General features: G+C 42.0%; 1 protein-coding gene across 4 annotated transcripts in view; it reads left to right on the top strand.

Moving 5' to 3' along the window:
- The window catches only part of nktr (natural killer cell triggering receptor), a 234456-nt gene that overhangs the window by 127617 nt on the left and 93302 nt on the right, over positions 1-13537 (top strand). For all 4 annotated transcript variants that reach the window (XM_072576348.1, XM_072576349.1, XM_072576347.1 and 1 more), the window contains one exon: positions 9378-9452. In XM_072576348.1, coding sequence (XP_072432449.1) covers positions 9378-9452 — 75 coding nt within the window. The remainder of the gene's footprint in view (positions 1-9377; positions 9453-13537) is intronic.

The raw sequence follows: 13537 nt of genomic DNA, 5'->3' as shown, positions 1-13537 counted from the left end.
GGTCCCTCTCGTTCGTAAATACTGAAGAGAAGTACTTGTTCAAGACCTCTCCTATCTCTTCCGACTCAATACACAGTCTCCCACCACTGTCCTTGATCGGACCTACCCTCGTTCTCGTCATTCTCAGGTTTCTCACATATGCATAGAATGCCTTGGGGTTATCCTTGATCCTATCCGCCAGGGATTTTTCATGCCCTCTCTTAGCTCTCCTAATCCCTTTCTTCAGGTCCCTTCTGGCTATCCTGTATCCCTCCACTGCTCTGTCTGAACCTTGTTTCCTCAACCTTATGTAAGCCTCCTTCTTCCTCTTTACTAGACATTCAACCTCCCTCGTCAACCAACCTTCTATCTTAGTGTCTTTTGTCTTCAGGAATTCTTGGGTGGAGTGGATGGAGTGGCGTAAGTCTTCACCAAGTATTTTATGCCAATAAAGAAAACAACACACACTGACCAAATATTGAACTATAGAAGCAATTGTCCCAACATCCACAAACAAAGCTGCATTAGAACATTATTTCAATGAGCCAACACACACTGCAGCAGAGAGGAACTACGCAGTGCAGAGGAAAATCACCCGATACTATGTACTCAAGAAGAACGGATACCAGTCCACCGATTTCTCAGCAGCAAACCCAAACAAGCAGACAAAACACGTCCATAAACCCCAGCTACCCTCCCCTACATCAAAGACCTCTCGGAAATGACTGCCAGACTACTCAGACCCCTTGGCATCATGATAGCCCACAAACCCACCAACACACTAAAACAGCAGCTAATGAACTTGAAAGACCCTATACAGACAACAAACAAAACTAATGTCATTTACAAAATACTGTGTAAGAATGCTAACAAACACTACATTGGACAAACAGTTAGAAAACTAGCCACCAGGATACATGAACACCAACTAGCCACAAAACGACATAACCCTCTCTCACTAGTATCCTTACATACAGATAAGGAAGGACACCACTTCGACTGGGATAACACATCCATCTTAGGACAAGCCAAACAGAGACACGCATGAGAATTCCTAGAAGCATAGCATTCCAACCGGAACTCTATCAACAAACACATCGAGTTAAACCCCATCTACCATCCCCTGAAAAAAGAGAACAGGAAATGACGATATCACCACAGGAAATGTCATCACCAACCCAAAGAAACCCAAACATATAAATAGAAAGCAGGAATCATCTACACTGCCTGAGGCCCACTAAAGATGTTACCTAGTAGGGTGATGCAACATCTGGAAATGAACATCAGCTCAGCGAGCAAACCTACATCCATACCCATTACCCATGCCTCCAGCACCCCATTGTTAACTGCAAGTTCTTATCTGATCTGAGCCATGATCAGCTGAACCTCTTATTTCACAAAACTCAAACTTAATTCCTTCCCGACCTGCTCATACCCGATACACATTCTCACCTTTATTGAAGGAACGGAAGGTTGTTGGTCACCTAGAAAACTTGAAACGAGGAATCAGAAGTTCATAACAGATCAGCCTTGTTTGGGACAAACCAGGCGAAGTGTTAAATATATTTCTGCAGACAAATTGCAGTAAAAATTACCATTTATTCATTCTGCTAGAAAACGAACAATTGAAATTTGTGCTTTATTGTAGCGAGAAATGGCTTATGAAAATTGCTGGAAGGCACAGATATAAAGCGATGCAGGTTTTTTAATATCATGCAGCATTTTTCCCCAAAGCTTGTAACCTGAGGTAGATGAAATATTTTATTCATGGTCTGCTTCTTTTGTTGTTAGCTCTTCATTTCTTTTCTTTTCAATTTTCTCTGGGAAAGAAGCTGGAAAACTGCCTTCAGGCCTCAAATTGTGCTGCTCCAACATTTATTTAAGGGAATAGCCAGATGTCTGTCTGCCTTGGACTGAGATGGGGAGGTGAAATTAAAAAAAACTAATTTGTGTATAGGTGACCTCTTGAAATTTCAGAGGTTTTTTTTGTCCTCGCTTACCTTGGAGACGTTGATTCCTGCAAAGTTTGGGTTCTGTGCCTGTCACTTGTTCTCTGATACCTTGTTCAAGTGATTATATTGCTCTGAATATGTATGTAGCACATATGCCTGCAACCAGATTGTCAACTGACCTTCTCAAAGTTAAAGATATTTTGTAATAAGTGGCAAAGCTACAAGAGGAATGAATTCTTGCTCTTTCTCCAGACTAGCCTTGCCACCCACTGTGGGTCCAGTAGGTATATTGATAACCATGCTGTTGTGCTGTTGATTTTGTTATCCCTTTGTGAGTTAAGGTCTGGCTATAGTTCCAATTACAAGACTGCAAAATAAGTAATGTTTCATTACATATAAAGTATTTTAACTGCTTGCTTTTGGGAAAAGGAAGGCATGATTATGGATGTGAAAAAAATCAGAGCTTCTTTTTCTTTCTTGTCTATGATTTTGGATTATTTATGAACTGTTAATAAACTTCAAAGTCTTCAACAGAACACATGGAAAAGTAAAACACATTTGGGCACCATTAGGTTATTTGTTGTGCTGCTGAGTGATAGAATTGATTTTCAAAGTTCAGGTTCGCAATCCAGAGATGGGTGTAGACCTTGGCACTTCATCTGTATGTGAGAAAGCCTTTCAGGTGAGTTAACCCCATCTTTGCACAGGCACTTCCATTGACCATTTGTGATGACACTGTCTTCACATCAGCCTAATCTGTCAATTTGGAGGAGAGTGCAGAAAACTTTTAAATTAAGCTGAAAAGAATCCTGACACACATTTGTGCACGTGGACTGATCTCAAGATACCCAGGAACAAAGTGATGAGCAAGAGTGGCAGAGTATGTTGTCAATGAAAGGTTTGAGGAGAGGTTTGTTAGTGATGTGTTCAGAGGTTGTAGAGTAAATATGTTTAGATTGTTTCCTGAAAAATGCCCACAGATTTAAAAATTTGCACCTGTAGAGTTTGCACTTGAGATTCCTGTTCATTTCAGTTTTGTATACACTCAGTCCTTTTTTTTCTGAGAGAGATGGGTGCACAGACCTTCTGTATGGGTATATGAATAGGAAGGGTTTGGAGGGATATGAGCCAGGTGCTGGCAGGTGGGACTAGATTGGGTTGGGACATTTGGTCGGCATGGACGGGTTGGACTGAAGGGTCTGTTTCCATGTTGTACATCTCTGACTCTAGGACTCTAAGCACAGGCGTCACCAAGGCTGCCTTCTATCTATCACGTCATGTTTAACAAACAGACTGTGTGGAACTGGATGAGACAATGAAATGCAGATGCTTACACCCAGATGATGCTGGACATATGCATGTACAAATATATGTTATGCATTCCTGCTGTTTTGGAGGTGTTTCAGATATTTTTGGTGCGGCTCAAACTCTCTGGAAAAATTCAAAATAGGGTCTGGGATCATGAAAACACTGATCCTCCGGTATCACTTGAGTGGAATGAGGACTGGCTGTACTGTCAAGGGCAAACTCCTTCAAAAACTCCTAAATGCACAGGACATTAATTTGGGATGTGCTTGATTGATTACTGACACATTTGATAAAGGGCTCTTCAACCAAAGCTTAGACTCTATGCTTGGGTTAGAGCAGGCCCGGATTCCATAACCATCTACCTCAAAGCATTGCAAGGGAGTCAGGTTGATACATAAAGACACTAGAACATTGCTGAAGTTCTAATTTTCTATGAGTAGCTTGGCAGAGGCTGTTAACTGAACTAAAGATGACCTGATAGCTGGATAAATAATAGCTTCATTCTGTATTGCACTGTGTAGTAATTCATGTGACCTCCAGCAATGCCTTCATTGTATAAGTATTAGTGACTGCCTGAAATAAGGACGTAACTATTAAATCGCCAAATATCCAACTAATGATAATAAGTCAAAAGTATACTCCAACTTGCAACCTGCCCAGCTCCAATCATAATTATTCAGATGTTGCTCAAGTATTTTGAAGACCTGAGTTTGATCAAGGCTGATTCTTCAGTACAGTACGGAGGGCATGCTGCTTTGTGTTGTGGATTAAGATATAAAAGTTCCTGAGGAATTATTTGAAAAAGATGGCATTCTCCCACCATCCTTGCTGACATTTAGCCACTAACCAAATCAAAGTTTAATTCACTGCTGTTTGTGCAATTTTTTTCAAATTGGATCAGGTTCCCTAGGGAGACTTTGGAAGCAAATAGTGTTGATTATTTTAACTGTATTAGATTTATTTCAGAAAATAATATTTTAGTGTGTAAATAGTTTAAATGCAGACACTTAGCATGATCGGGAGTAATTTGTGACTTTGGACCTGTCATTTCAAAAGCTTTCTATCACTGAGAGTTTTCCTCATTTTTGAAACCAAGTTTCTTGTAGCTAATGGATGGAGATGTTATTTTTCTACAATTCTGTTGTTAATACTCTACAATTCTTTGTGTGTTATGTGACTAGAGGAACGATAGATCCTTTTACCAGGATAACAGTATATAAACATCGCAAAGAAGCCTACTCGTGCATTTGTGGTCAATAGATACTGAGTGTAAGGACATTAGTCATTTTAATGAACTCATAAATATCTGTATGGTTTTATTAAAAATCAAACTCTTTATTTAAATAGACTACCTTACCGAAAGTGAAATATCTACCATGGCACATATCAGTAGAGCTGAATAGTTCTTATATCACTAAATTTTGTTTAGCCAAGTAAGCTAACATGTACATTTTAAATTGCTGCCATTTTTGCATGCAGTGGAGATAATGCTTGAAAGAATAATTTGTTCATTATGAAGTGCTTTCTGATATATTGAGAATTTAAATGGTTATGTTAATGCAGTTTATATTTTCAATACTTTATAAAAGTGCTTTTCCCATGTTTTATGAAGATTTAAGCCATACAGCACAAACAGGTGCTTCAGCCCAACTTATCCATGCTGACCAGGTTTCCTAAACTGAACTATTCCCATCTGCCTGCATTTGGCCCATAGACCTCTAAACCTTTTTAACCCATGTACCTTTCCAAATGTCTATTACATACTATAATTGTGCCCGCCACTACCACTTCCTCTGGCAACTCATTCCATTTATGCACCATCCTCTGTGTGAAAAAGTTGCTCCTTAGGTCCCATTTAAATCTTTTCCCCTCTCACCTTAAACGTGTGTGCACCAGTTTTGGACCTCCCTACCCTGACGAAAAGACCTTGGCATTCACCTTGTCTATGTCTGTAGTGATTTTATAAACCTCTACAAGGTCACCCTTCTGTCTTTTATCGGAAAATAAGGATTAGAGAATAATGATTAATGGTTTGGGTTTAGACTAAATTTTGCGCGTAGAATGATTACCCATATTTGTAAAGTTGGAACATCCTTCTGAACCCCATTGATATTTCATCTTGGAGAATGCTCTCTTGTGTTTGCACTGTGCAGTTCAAAGGGTCTGTTTCCTCCACTATTGTCTGCATTATCCAAGGTACTTCACACAGTCATCACATATCCAAGGAGTCAAATTATGATGATGCCTGCAAGTTTACCAGAATTTAATTTGCAGCCAATCACCAGTGAGCACACAGAAAAATGTCTTATCAGTAATTATTTACAGCAGTGTTATTAATGCTCTGCTTGTGTTTTGGGAATATGTGTTCAGCCTTGTCAAAACATTCACGAATGGTAAGATCAGGTTTTATAGCTTGTTCGATGCTGCACACTATAAATCTCCCAGAATGAATTTTCATGCATTTGTGCTGACTAATCTCATTGAATATTCAATTAAATATTTTAATAAGCAAAATATTAAAAGATCAATTCAACTTATGCTGCTGGCGAGGTAGATTATGGTCTGGACATGCGCACTTATACTCTATCCCACTCATAGTTGTCATTTTGATATTGCTGCATGGGAGACTGCTGATTTAACTGCATTGCTGAAATCACCACCTGAATGTATTTTTAGAATTTAGGTTCGTGAAGATCTACTGCAGCACTTTTTTGTTTAACTCTCACATTTTGTAGCACAGTTCTCCTTAACCATTTCACCATTCTAGAACATAGAAAAATACAGAGAAGTACAGGCCCTTTGGCCCTCTATGTTGCGCTGATCCAAGCCCACCTAACCTACACTAGCCCACTATCCTCCATATGCCTATCCAATGCCCGTTTAAATGCCCATAAAGAGGGAGAGTCCACCACTGCTGCTGGCAGGGCATTCCATGAACTCACGACTCGCTGAGTAAAGAATCTACCCCTAACATCTGTCCTGTACCTACCACCCCTTAATTTAAAGCTATTCCCCCTCGTAATAGCTGACTGCATACGTGGAAAAAGGTTCTCATGGTCAACCCTAATCATCTCGTACACCTCTATCAAGTCACCCCTAAACCTTCTTTTCTCCAACGAAAACAGCCCCAAGTGCCTCAGCCTTTCCTCATACGGTCTTCCTACCATACCAGGCAGCATCCTGCTAAACCTCTTCTGCATCCGTTCCAGTGCCTCCACATCCTTCCTATAGTATGGCGACCAAAACTGCACCCAATACTCCAGATGTGGCTGCACCAACGTCTTATACAACTGCAACATGACCTCAGGACTCGGGAACTCAATTCCTATACCAATAAAAGCCAGTACGCCATATGCCTTCTTCACCGCACTATTTACCTGTGTGGCAACTTTCAGACATCTGTGTACATGGACACCAAGATCCCTCTGCTCATCCACACTGCCAAGTATCCGACCATTAGCCCAGTACCCCATCTTTTTGTTACTCATACCAAAGTGAATCACCTTACACTTACCCACATTGAGCTCCATTTGCCACCTTTCTGCCGAGCTCTGCAGCTTATCTATATCCCCCTGTAACCTGACACATCCTTCCTCACTGTCCACCACTCCACCGACTTTCGTATCATCCGCAAACTTGCTCACCCAACCTTCTAGACCCTCCTCCAGGTCATTTATAAAAATGACAAACAGCAATGGTCCCAAAACCAGATCCTTGTGAAACACTGCTAGTAACTGTACTCCAAGATGAACCTTTACCATCAACTACTACCCTCTGTCTTCTTCCAGCCAGCCAATTCCTAATCCAGACCATATCCAAACCATATCACCCTCCATATTTTTTGCAGTAGCCTACCATGGGGAACCTTATCAAATGCCTTACTAAAATCCATATAGACCACATCTACCGCTTTACCCTTGTCCACCTCCTTAGTCACCTTCTCAAAGAATTCAATAAGGTTTGTGAGGGACGATCTGCCCTTCACAAAACCATGCTGACTATCCTTGATCACATTATTCCTATCCAGATGTTCATAAATCCTATCCCTTACAATTCTCTCTAAGACTTTGCCCACAACAGAAGTAAGGCTCACTGGCCTATAGTTACTAGGGTTATCCCTACTCCCCTTCTTGAACAAGGGAACCACATTTGCTATCCTCCATTCTTCTGGCACTATTCCTGTAGACAACGAAGACATAAAAATCAAGGCCAATGGCTCTGCAATCTCCTCCCTTGTTTCCCAGAGAATCCTAGGATAAATGCCATCAGGCCCAGGGGACTTATCTATTTTCACCATTTCCAGAATTTCTAACACCTCTTCCCTACATACCTCAAAGCCGTCCATTCTGATTAATTTGGACTCAGTATTCACATCGGCAACAATGTCCTGTTCCTGAGTGAATACTGACAAAAAGTATTCATTCAGTATCTCCCCAATCTCTTCAGCCTCCACTCGCACTTCCCACTACTATCCTTGACATGGACCTATTCCTACCCTAGTCATTCTTTTATTCCTGACATACCTATAGAAAGCCTTTGGGTTTTCCCTAATCCTACCAACTAAGGACTTTTCATGTCCCCTACTTACTGCTCTTAGCTCTCTCTTCAGATCCTTCCTGGCTACCTTATAACTCTCAATCGCCCCAATTGAATCTTCACACCTCATCTTTACATAGGCCGCCCTCTTCCATTTAACAAGGGATTCCAATTCCTTATTAAACCACGGCTCCCTCACACGACCCTTTCCTCCCTGCCTGATTGGTACATACTTATCAAGGACACTCAATAGTTGCTCCTTGAACAAGCTCCACATATTAATTGCGCCCTTGCCTTGAAGCCTATTTTTCCAAGCCACGCATCCTAAGTCGTGCCTCACTGCATCATAATTTCCCTGCCCCCAGCTATAACTCTTGCCCTGCAGTGCACACTTATCCCTCTCCCATCACTAGAGTAAAAGTCACTGAATTGTGGTCACTGTCCCCAAAGTGCTCACCTACCTCTAATTCTAGCACCTGGCCTGGTTCGTTACCCAGAACCAAATCCAGTATGGCCTCACCTCTTGTTGGCCTGTCGACATATTGTGTCAGGAAACCCTCCTGCACACATTGGACAAACACCGACCCATCTAACAAATTCGAGCTATAGCTTTCCCAGTCAATATCAGGAAAGTTAAAATCCCCCATAACAACCACCCTATAACTTTCACTCTTCTCCTGAATCATCCTCGCAATCCTTTCTTCTACGTCTCTAGGACTATTAGGAGGCCTGTAGAAAACTCGTAACAGGGTGACCTCACCTTTCCTATTCCAAACCTCAGCGCAAACTACCTCAGATGGCGAGTCTTCATCCATCGTCCTTTCCGCCGCTGTAATACTATCTTTGACAAGCAATGCCACACCTCCCCCTCTTTTACCCCCACCTCTGACCCTACTAAAACATTTAAACCCTGGAACCTGCAACAGCCAATCTTGTCCCTGTTCTACCTATGTCTCCGTAATAGCCACAAAATCGAAATCCCAGGTACCAACCCACGCTGCAAGTTCACCTACCTTATTTCGTATACTTCTTGCTTTGAAATATACACACTTCAAGCCACTTTCCTGTTTACAGGCACCCTCCTTTGAGACTGATGACATGTTCCTAACCTCCCGAAACTCCAGGTCCTGCACCCTAAAGCTACAGTCTAGGTTCCCATGCCCCTGCATTCCCAAGTAATTCTGTACATTCCCAAGTAATTAATTGCAAGTGGAGCTAAGCAAATCCAGTTACGAATATTTCACTGCCTGTACAGAAGTATTCTATTGATGTAGACCAACTTTATGCATTTGATATGTTAACCCAACCACATTTGTGTTTAAAATGACATGTTTTTTTAAAAATCATTTATGTGGTTGTGATATTTGAAAGGAGGAGGAGTAAGTGATAGATTTTGAGTGAAGTAAGCTCCTTTGGAGAAAGTGCTACTGACAGCGTGCTTAATCAAGAAAGCAGGATGTCTGCTCGGGTGTCATTCTCGCTCATTAACACGTTACCTGTAGTGCTGCTGACGCTATTCAAAGATATATTTGAACTGCATATGTTTACACATTTTATCCCCAGAACCTGTGAGTTGATTTCCAGTTTTTCTTCTCATTTCAGTGGGCCGCATTGTCTTTGAATTATTTTCAGATGTCTGCCCCAAGACCTGTAAGAACTTCCTCTTTCTCTGCACAGGTATGTAAATAATTTTAAGCAGATAGCAGTTAGACGTTCAGATCTGTCAGAGCAGAAGGAGACACAGGTTTCTTCTGCACGGAGTGCAAAAAAAATAAAAGAAATTGTATAAGGTTTAATTTTTAAAAAACAGTATGTAAATAAAAGATGGATTTGCAAACCCAGCTGCCTTTATCCGCTAGATTTTCAGTATTTTCTGTTATAACCACAGTTTTCCTCTGGGTTGGTGCTAGAAGCAATAAAATTCCTTGTTTTAGTTGGCGTCAACCAGTCCTATTGGTGCTCTGATGGTGGTTCTTCTATGGCTGCCATCATTTATGATGGCTGTTCTTTAGTGGGAAGCTTCATTAGAACATGCATTTCCACTCATACTGTAGTTTTCTTCTTCCTTCTCTCAGCCAGTGCAAAGCATTCCATCTCAGGATTTGGGTGAGAAATTTTGTAGTATAGTCAGCAAAGGTTTAAGGTTTTGGTTCAGCCTCCAACTTCCTGTTAAGCATATTGACTATGTTGCCAGAGGCATTCGGTTGTTATTTCAACTTTCCTGGGTGCACAATGTTATTTTGCTGAGTGCTGTGCATTTTGTTAGACAGGAAGTGCTGGATGCAGTCAACTGGTCAATCCTTTGACAAGCCCCTTTCTTTCAGTTCGTGCCTTAATTTATATCCTGAAATTTTTCTTTATTTCATGCTGGTGTCGAGTTGTCAAGAATTTGACAATCTTGAGACTGAAATGGTACAGCTGTACCTGGAAGAAGACTTGCAAGTTAAACTGTTTGTTCCAGTGGCATTGTTCACGGTGTCATGACTCAATGCGGTAGTGTATTAGAAATTATGCCCAGTTATTTCAGGAGTCAGCTGAGTAAGATAAGGTGAAAGTGAGGACTGTAGATGCTGGAAATCAGACTCAAGATTAGAGTAGTGCTGGAAATGCACAGCAGGTCAGGCAGCATCCGAGGAGCAGGAAAATCAATGTTTTGGGCAAAAGCCTTTCATCAGTAAGATAAGGGCCCATGTTGTTAGAAGCCAGGTACTAGCACGGATAGAAGCTTGGCCGACTGGCAGTAGGCAGAAAGTGGGGATAAAAGAGTCCTTCTCAGAATAGAAGCCAGTGATTAGTGGTGTTTCATAAGGGTTGGTGTTGGGACCACAACTTTTCACTTTACACATTGAGAGAGTTCTGGCTAGGTTTGCAGATGATACAAAGATAGATGGAGGGGCAGGTAGTATTGAGGAGGCAGAGAGGTTGCAGAACAGAGCAGACAGGTTAGGAGAGTGGGCAAAGAAGTGGCAGATGAACAACATGGAAAAGTATGAGATTATGCACTTCGGTAGGAAAAACTGGAGCATGGACTATTTTTTAAACTGGAGAGAAATATCAGAAATCTGAAATGCAGAGGAAACTTGGGAGTCCTCGTCCAAGTTTCTCTGAAGGTGAACTTGCAGGTTGAGTCAGTAGTTAGGAAGCAAATACAATGTTGCCATTCATCTCAAGAAGACTAGAATATAAAAGCAGGGATGTACTTCTGAGGCTCTGGTAGTGTGAGCAATTTTGGGCCGCACACCTCAGGAAAGATGTATTGGCCTTGGAGCAGGTCCAGAGGAGGTTCACAAGATTGATCTCAGGAATGAAAGGCTTAACATATGAGGAAGATTTTGAGGACTCTGGGACTATACTCGATGGAATTCAGAAGGATGAAAGGGGATCTGATTGAAATTTACACTGGACTGAATGGACATTGGGAAGATGCGGACCTGAGGGCACAGCCTAAAAATAAAGGGAAAGCCTTTTAGAAGGAAGGTAAGGAGAAACTTCTTTAGCCAGAGAGTGGTGAATCTGTGGAATTCATTGCCACAGAAGGCTGTGGAGGCCAGATCATTGAGTATGCTTAAAACAGAGCTAGATAAGTTCTAGATTGGCAAGGGGTATCAAAGGTTATGGAGGAAAAGTGGGAAAATGGGGTTGTAAAACCTATCGGCCATGATTGAATGGTGGAGCAGACTCGATGGGCAAAGTGGCCTAATTTCTGTCTTATGGTTGTGTGGAGTTACACAAAAATTACAGCTTTTAAAGTACATATACACAGCTCCCCCTGATTTTCAGAACCAGTTTGTCAGACAGCATGGACCAGGTTTCTGTACTTGGAAGGAATTTGTATTTATTACAAGCCACAGGTAAACAGTTATAAACCGCTGGCATATAATTTAGAAATGAAAACTCTAATCCTTTTTATAAAATCCCTCTTAAACAGACAGGGAAAAAAGTTATGGACAAAGGAAAGCTGGAAGGTAGTTCACTCGTTCCTATTCATTTGTTGCAGATGATCCTTCTGATTCCAATGCTAGTCAAAATGTTGCTCTTCAGTTATAGAGTCATAGAAATGTACAGCATGGAAACAGACCCTTCGATCCAACCCAATTCAGTCCCACCTGCCAGCACCCAGCCCATACCCCTCTAAACCCTTCCTATTCATATACCCATCCAAATGCCTCTTGAATGCTACAATCGTACCAGCCTCCACCACATCCTCTGGCAGCTCATTCCATACACGTACCACCCGCTGCATGAAAAAGTTCCCCCGTAGGTCTCTTTTATAACTTTCCGCTCTCACCCTAAACCTATGCCCTCTAGTTCTGGACTCCCCGACCCCAGGGAAAAGACTTTGTCTATTTATCCAATCCATGCCCCTCATGATTTTGTAAATCTCTATAAGGTCACCCCTCAGCCTCTGATGCTCCAGGGAAAACAGCCCCAGCCTGTTGAGCCTCTCCCTATAGCTCAAATCCTCCAGCCCTGGCAACATCCTTGTAAATCTTTTCTGAACCTTTTCAGGTTTCACAACATCTTTCCGATAGGAAGGAGACCAGAATTGCACGCAGTGTTCCAAAAGTGGCCTAACCAATGTCCTGCCCAGCCACAACATGACCTCCCAACTCCTGTACTCAATACTCTGACCAATAAAGGAAAGTATACCAAACGCCTTCACTATCCTATCTACCTGCGATTCCACTTTCAAGGAACTATGAACCTGCACTCCAAGGTCTCTGTGTTCAGCAACACTCCCGGGGACCTTACCATTAAGTGTATAAGTCCTGCTAAGATTTGCTTTCCCAAAATGCAGCACCTCGCATTTATCTGAATTAAACTCCATCTGCCACTTCTCAGCCCATTGGCCCATCTGGTCATGATCCTGTTGTAACCTCAGGTAGTCTTCTTCGCTGTCCACTACACCTCTAATTTTGGTGTCATCTGCAAACTTACTAGCTGTACCTCTTATGCTCGCATCCAAATCATTTATGTAAATGACAAAAAGTAGAGGGCCCAGCACCGATCCTTGTGGCACTCCACTGGTCACTGGCCTCCAGTCTGAAAAACAACCCTCCACCACCACCATCTGTCTTCTACCTTTGAACCAGTTCTGTATCCAAACGGCTAGTTCTCCCTGTATTCCGTGAGATCTAACCTTGCTAACCAGTCTCCCATGGGGAACCTTGTCGAACACCTTACTGAAGTCCATATAGATTACATCTACTGCTCCACCCTCATCAATCCTCTTTGTTGCTTCTTCAAAAAACTCAGTCAAGTTTGTGAGACATGATTTCCCACGCACGCAGCCTTGTTGACTATCCCTAATCAGTCTTTGCCTTTCCAAATACGCGTACATCCTGTCCCTCAGGATTCAGTCCAAGCCCACCACTGAGGTCAGACTCACTGGTCTATAGTTCCCTGGCTTGTCCTTACCATCTTTCTTAAACAGTGGCATCACGTTAGCCAACCTCCAGTCTTCCAACACCTCACCTGTGACTATCAATGGTACAAATATCTCAGCAAGAGGCCCAGCAATCCCTTCCCTAGCTTCCCACAGAGTTGTAGAGTACCCCTGATCAGGTCCTGGGGATTTATCCACCTTTATGCTTTTCAAGACATCCAGCACTTTCTTCTCTGTAATATGGACGTTTTACAAGGTGTCACCATCTATTTCTCTACATTCTATATCTTCCATATTCTTTTCCACAGTAAAAACTGATGCAAAATATTCGTTTAGTATCTCCCCCATTTTCTGTGGCTCTACACAAAAGCTGCCT

This window comes from Chiloscyllium punctatum, chromosome 8 (genome assembly GCF_047496795.1).
Source record: "Chiloscyllium punctatum isolate Juve2018m chromosome 8, sChiPun1.3, whole genome shotgun sequence".
Lineage (NCBI taxonomy): Eukaryota > Metazoa > Chordata > Chondrichthyes > Orectolobiformes > Hemiscylliidae > Chiloscyllium > Chiloscyllium punctatum.
The sequence above is the reverse complement of the archived record's forward strand: the minus strand, read 5'-3'. Positions and strand labels throughout refer to the sequence as shown.